Here is a 7,028-nt window from a genome sequence, read left to right as displayed (position 1 = left end):
TGTGAGCCACCATGTGGTTGCTGGGATTTGAACTCTGGACCTTCGGAAGAGCAGTCGGGTGCTCTTACCCACTGAGCCATCTCACCAGCCCCATTCCCCAAGTCTTATAGCTAGAGGGGAGCTTGCAATTTATTCAGTCTAAGCATCCCTAACTGAAGCAAATGTGGCTGCCAGGGGGGCTCAAAACTCTAAGAAACATGTGTAGAGTCACAGAGCAAGGGAAATGGCAGTTCCTTTAGAACCTGTGTCTCTTGACTCCCAGTCCTGTGAGCTCTCTACCTTCTAAGACAGCCTCCAAGCTGTGTGGGCATTGTGCTGTGCAGTGGGTAGTGCCACAGAATGGTCACGAGCTCAGAGTCCAGAGGCAGGCAGACCGCATGTGAAGCTGGCTGCACATTCACTGATCATGTATGCTGGAGCAAGGAACTGCGGCTTGCTCAGACTGAGTGCCTCACTTCCCCAAGAGCTCGTAATGATATTCACTCACATGACACTTGTACTTTTAAAATAAAAGAACGTCTCTAAAGTGCCCAGTAGACTGCTGGGCCAATAAGTAACTGTTCTGCAAAATGTTTGCTATATAACAGAATGAGGGCTGGGGTGTGGCTTAGTTAGTAAAGAGTTTGCCTAGCATACATGAGGCCCAAGATTTGATACCCAGCCCTACCAATAAAACAGAAAATAACAACAACAACAATAATAAGGAACAACAGACAGACAGACAGGAATGGGGTAAGTGCTTGCTACAAGGTAAGAATGGCTCTCTAGCCTGATGTCCACAGCAGTCAGGTCTTATAGAACTCCCAGATCTCTTGTTTTCTTTGGTGTTTTGTTTGGTTGGACCCTGGGGCTTGGCTCACACAGAGCCCCAGCCTTCTGAGGCATGAAGCCTGGGAAGCGAGGCTGGAGGGGATGAAGAGCTAAGGCTGGGGGGAAGCCAAAGCAAACCACACAGGACAAATGCTGTGGCAGGGGCCAAGATGCATTTTGCAAAAACTGTTTGCACAGCTGGAGAGAGACCCTGGCAGTAACGGAACACCCCTCTTTGGGTCCTTGGGAACTTCACATTGGGCCCCTTAAGGCCAGAAGCAAAGGACCCAGGCGCCTGTTGTTCTCTGTCCTGTATCCTAGCTACTGGTCTCTGAGAATGTATCCCTCCCCTCTAGGGTGTGGCTTTCCTGGGCAGGAGCCTGGCCTGGTGACCTCCTGGGTCTTCCTAATTATCAATGGCAGTAAGGTAGCCCTGACCACACCCTAACACCTCTCCTATGGTGGTGGAGAGACCAAACCTCAGGGTGACACAGTATGGCTGGGCCATGATGAGGACCCAAAACCCTGGAGGAGGGTTAAGGACAAGGGATGACTCTGGGGTTGGGGGTTGGGGTCAGGGAGCAAAACCAGCCTTCCTTCCTGGAGCTCAGTGATGTCCTAGTTAGTCACATTCCCAAGGAATACAGTGTATTGTAGATGGAATGGGGATGGACATTATGTTGCATAGCAAGAGCCACGGAGCCTATAGGGAAAGGTGGGGCCTTCCAAGCCAAGCTGGAGAGTCCAGACATGGAGGGCCACAACAAAAGCTTGACAATACTCATGCTGGGTGGAAGGAAGGACAAAGAGATTAAAGTCAAGCCCTCCCTGGCAACCCCACTTAGACACAGGAAGGACTTCTCCTTGGTGTCTACACCCCCTAACACAGCGGCAATGCTCAACCACTAACTCAGCAGTTTACAGCTTCCCATTACAGCTTATTAGACACCTCTACCATGTGCTGGGCGCTCTAGCAATACAGCTCAGTTAATCCTTGGAGCCACCCATGCGGTGGTTGCTATTACCAGCACCATGTGAGGAGAAAAACTGAGCTTGCTCAAGTTTACTTAGTTAAGCAGAGCATCAGAACCAGGACTCGGATTCTAGTAGCCTGGCTCCAAAAGCTGTGACCTTCACCATACCACTATGCTGCCCATCCCTGGGTGAATAAACAAAATAATGAGGAAAAACCCAGCAGGGATGCCAGGAAGGCTTTTCCTGGCAAATGTAACTTTGAGATGTCTTGCAGTAGCTTTGGCCTGCTGAGACTACAGGTCTGGTAGACAAGGCTCCAGACGTTTCAGCGTGAGGACAACAGAGACTGGGTCTACAGAAAGCAACCCAAGCAACCAGCCAGTTTGTTAGTGGACAAATGGCAGAACGCTATAGGAAAAGATAAGATGCCGTAGTGACACCACGCCTGTCCAGCTCCGGGCCCACGGGGGACCGTCCTCTCCTCCCCTGGTGAGCCCACAGATAGCCAGACTCACTGTGCAGCAGCAGAACCCGATCCTGGGCATCAATGGACAGCTTCAGTTGACCTATGGGAACAATGGAAAAAACCCCTTTGAACAACGATCGGTGATAGGTAGGCAGCTCTTCTGTTCACGTGAGGCCATCCAAAGATGGGCATACTCTCCGATTGGAGGGGACTTCCAAAGCCACCTGGTTCTGCCTCCTCTCCCCATCAGGAGCACCATCTGCAGTGGCTCCAGCTGGACTGATACCAATCTGGTGACAGGGAGCTCACCCCTGTGTGGGGCAGCCCAGACAAACAGTGCACAGTGTCCACATTGGCAAAGGAGTAGAATACAAGGAAGGCTAATGGCCATTCCTGGTGATAGCCACTGGAATTCATATGTGAGTAGCCGTCTACCAGATCCCTATCAGAGACAAACCAGCCTCATATGCATAGGAGCTGCTGAAAAACAGGAAACGTGAAAATTCCTGAGGCACTGCCTATAAAACCAACTACAGCTGTGATGGGGGGAGTGTGGGCTGGTACTATATGGCCTGGTGTGGGGCTATTATCAATGAGTTGTTTGTTTGGCTTTTAGATTATTTTATGTGTGTGCCCATTTTGTCTGAATATACGGTTGTGCTTCTAGTGCATGCCTGGTGGCACTAAAGGTCAGAAAAGGGCATCTGATCCCCCAGAACTGGAGTTATGGATGGTTGTGAGACACCATGTGGGTGCTAGGAACTGAACCCAGGTCCTCTGAAAGAACAACAAGTGCTCTTAACTACCGAATCATCATGTCTCCAGCCCCAACAAGGTTTTAAAGGGATACCTGGTGTGTGTGTGCATACATGTTAAACACACATACACAATTAAAACCAGAATTGCCTGGAGGGAAGAGAATGGTAAATGGATAGAAAAAGCTGAGAACTCCAATTTATATTGTTTATATTGTTTTCCAACTCTTGTTGTTTTAACAACATGAATGCATCCATGAGCAACAACACTTTCACAACTAAAAATATAACACTCAGGAGGTAGAAGCAAGAGGCTTTCCAGTTCAAGGCTAGCCATGGCTACATAGCAAGATTCTGTCAACAAGAAAAGAGCCAAGATGTAGCTCAGTGCTTCAGTGCGAGGCTAGCATACATACAAAGTTCTGGGTTCAACTCCCAGCACCACAAAGACAGATAGATAGATGATAGATAGATAGATAGATAGATAGATAGATAGATAGATAGATAGATAGATAGATAGATTAGATAGATATGATAGATGATAGATAGATAAATCCTAGATACATGATAAACAGATGATAGATAGATTAGATAGATAAGATGATAGATTGATAGAAAGATATATGATTGATAGATTGATAGATACATAGATAGATAGACAGACAGCAGGATAGATAAAAGGAATAGAGGGGAGGAGGAAACCAAAGAAGGTAAGGGAAAGACGATGACTGACCTGGGCTAGGGAGCAGGTGAAGAATGGAGAATGGGGACCTGAGAGAAGTGGCTCTTTGTTTCTGGGTTCTTTTATTTTGATTTAAATAAAAGAAAAAATAAAAAGAGGCTTCATGTTAAGATGGAGAAATGGCTTACTGGGTAGAGCACTTATGTACAAGTGTGAGAACTTGAGTTCAGACCCTGAGAACCCACACCAAGCCTGACACAGTAATTACAGTGCATCAGTAATTCCCGTGCTCCTGTGGGAGACATCAGTAATCCCCGTGCTCCTGTGGGAGACAGGAGGTAGAGACAGAATCCCCAGAAGCCTGAGGGACAACTAACTCAGTGTACACATTGCAAGACAAGTGTCTCAGTTAGGGCTACCATTGCTGGGGTGAAACGCCATGACCAAAGCAATTTGAGGAGGGCAGGGTTTATTTGAATTACGTTTCTACATCATAGTCCATCACTGATGGAAGTCAGGGCAGGGATCTGGAAGCATCAGTCATACAGAAGAGTGCTGCTTACTGGATTGTTTGTTCCTCATGGCTTGCTCAGCCTGCTTTCTTATAGAACCCAGGACCACCAGCGCATGGGTAGCCCCACTTACAATGAGCTGGTCCCTTCCCCCAACAATTACCAATTAGGAAAATACCTTACAAGTTTGCCTGAAGCCCAATCTTATGGAGGAATTTTCTCAGTTGAGGTTCCCTCTTCTCAGATAACTACAGCTTGTGTCAAGTTGACATAAAACTAGCCAGCACAATAAGTGACCATGCTTCAAGCCAAGGTTGTCTTCTAACCTCTATACATGTGTATTGGCACATTTGCTCCAACACTTGTGACACAGAGAGAGAGAAGGAGAGAGAGAGAGACAGAGACAGAGACAGAGAGACAGAGACAGATTAAAAACAAAACAAAAAAACCCTCAAGTCATCCTTACAGACAGCCACACCTATCACTTCCCAGTCATATCAAAAACTCTTTTGAGTTCAGCAATCTCCTTGAATCCACAGGACTCACTCCACCCAGGAACATAAGCTGAGAGGCCAGAAGAACAGGGCCAGCCACATCTGTTCCCTGCCTACCAATCCTCTACCCCTGGTCTGTCACTTCCAGTTAGGGAAGTTCACCTCTCGTGATGAGAGTACTTCCTCTTTTGAATAACTATTTGATGCTCCATCTAAATGGGTTGTTGGTAACTTTTGCTGACCCGATTTGGTTCTGCCAGCTGTGGGATGTCTCCTCTAGACCTGATGCCCAGAGTCCTTCAGCCATTCCTCAGGCACAGAGAGATATCCTGTCACTGTCCCAACTATTTGTCTCTGTGTGTGCCCTCTAAAACCGGGTTGGTTCTTAAGGCGTGGGCTTCAGTACTGGCTAGAAGACAAGCAGGCAGTCTTCGGAGAATAAGAAGAAGGGAGGCCTGTATCTTGAAATTCTTCATGAGGCCTCCAACCACAGTAATCTGGAATGCCTTGATCCTCTCACTGGTAGAATCCATAAGCCATTCAGACTCCAGCCTCCTGCCCATCAGAAATCTTACTGTTCTCCTGACCAGGTTGAAGGCCTCAAAATCTAGGAGGCTCAGGCTCATTCTAGTTCCAGATCCGACTGCCCACTTCTCTCCCAGGACCTCCATGTCTGTGGCTGGGAGGCAGGGCTAATGATGGGGTTGTTGCACTCCAGGCTGTGATCTGATAATACCGGACAGTGATGAAGTCCTGGGATAAAAGGCTGCGTGGGAACCCACGGGATGGTTAATTATCTCAGGGTCCCTGAAACTGCTACTGTCAGGCTCCATCGTGCCTAGAAATCTGATGCAGATCCCGTGCCTGCTCCATGGTGGGCTGGCAGAGGAAGCTTTGAAACAGGCATGGCCAGCAGTCAGGGGTCAGATCTCACTAACCCAGTGACCTTTAGGTTTAGCATGAAAGGTTACTTGTCTGTTTCTGGAACTAGTACGGGTGGCAAAGTCAGGTCTGGCCCAAACTTGTTCCAATTTTCAAAGCCCTTGGAACTGCTACACTGTGCAGCAACTAACAATAGCCCTTCCTAGAAATGGAGACATATCCCCATACATTGGGCAAACATGTGCAAGACAGGGCAGATCTGAATACACAGTTTTCTGTCTGTAAAGGCTCCTGGCCTGAGGGACTGGACAGGGGTATGGGCCAGGCCAAAGCTGGAGCTGAAGCAAAGAGAATGTCCTGGATCAGTGGTTCTCAACCTTCTTAACGCTATGGCCCTTTATAAAGTGCCTCGTGGAGTGGTGACCCCCGACCACAGAATTCCCATAGAACTTTCATTGATTGCTACTTCATAACTAATTTTACTACTGAGTCATAGTGTAAATATTTTTGGAGGTAGAGGTTTTTCAAAAGAGTCATGACCCACAGGTTAAGAACCACTGTCTATGTCAAAGACTGGCCCAGAGTTCTGATACATCTACAAGATCTGCCAAGAAGGTTTACTCAAAGAGAGCCTGAGAGCCCTTTCCCATGTGGTACCCAAGATGAAGCCAAGTAGCCAGGCACCCAGCTCCTGGTCAGGACCCCTCGGCTCATAGATGAGGTTCAGATCAAGAATGGGCCATACCCATCCCCGATGTCTTCCCTATCAGTTTCCTCCATCAAATGTCCAACACTCAGGGACCCTGAAGCCATGTTGGCCAAGCTCCTCATTGGTGGCTGGTCTAACTGGCATAGACAGTGACTTGGACTCAGAGTACCCCTCAGAGCCAGGACTGGCGACCAAAACCCTGCCCAACTCAGCACAGCTCCCAATGCAACAGTCTGCTAGAACCCAAGGTCCCCCAGATGGCATCCATCTGCCATTACAAAAAGATGTGCCGGGTGCACTGCCAGGGAGAGGGTGGCCTGCAGAAGTGACACAGCTTCTGGAAAAGATCCCCTTTCTGGCTCCAGTCACCCGGCACCTTTCCCACCCAAGGAGGGGTGTCCAGCTGGGAGGAGTCTCAAGGCCTGAGCTGGCAGGAGAGCCATCTTTGCTCCGGTTCACTTAGGGTCCAGTCTGCACTAGCAAGAGTGTGGGCCGCAGAAGCTACACAGCTTCGGGACAGACAAAAGCAACCTAACTTCTGGGACAGGCCCTGTTTCAGGCTCCAGAAATTTGGGCACCTTCCTCGCCAGAGGAAAGGTGGCCACCTGTGAGGGCTCTGTCTGCCAGAGCAGGTNAGAGAGTCATATTGTGTCCAGGGTCCCTCAGTGGCTAGTCTGTGCAGGTGAGTGAATAAACTGCAGAGGCAACACATCTTCTGGCACAGGCCCTGTTTTGGGCCTACA

The 7,028-nt window shown here is 48.6% G+C and overlaps 1 protein-coding gene across 2 annotated transcripts in view; it reads right to left on the bottom strand.

Moving 5' to 3' along the window:
- The window catches only part of Rgs3 (regulator of G protein signaling 3), a 120,865-nt gene that overhangs the window by 97,895 nt on the left and 15,942 nt on the right, over positions 1-7,028 (bottom strand). For both annotated transcript variants that reach the window (XM_029539783.1, XM_021200059.2), the window contains exon 2: positions 2,301-2,351. In XM_029539783.1, coding sequence (XP_029395643.1) covers positions 2,301-2,351 — 51 coding nt within the window. The remainder of the gene's footprint in view (positions 1-2,300; positions 2,352-7,028) is intronic.

The sequence above is a fragment of the Mus pahari genome, chromosome 6, assembly GCF_900095145.1.
Source record: "Mus pahari chromosome 6, PAHARI_EIJ_v1.1, whole genome shotgun sequence".
NCBI classification, from domain to species: Eukaryota; Metazoa; Chordata; class Mammalia; order Rodentia; family Muridae; genus Mus; species Mus pahari.
The sequence above is the reverse complement of the archived record's forward strand: the minus strand, read 5'-3'. Positions and strand labels throughout refer to the sequence as shown.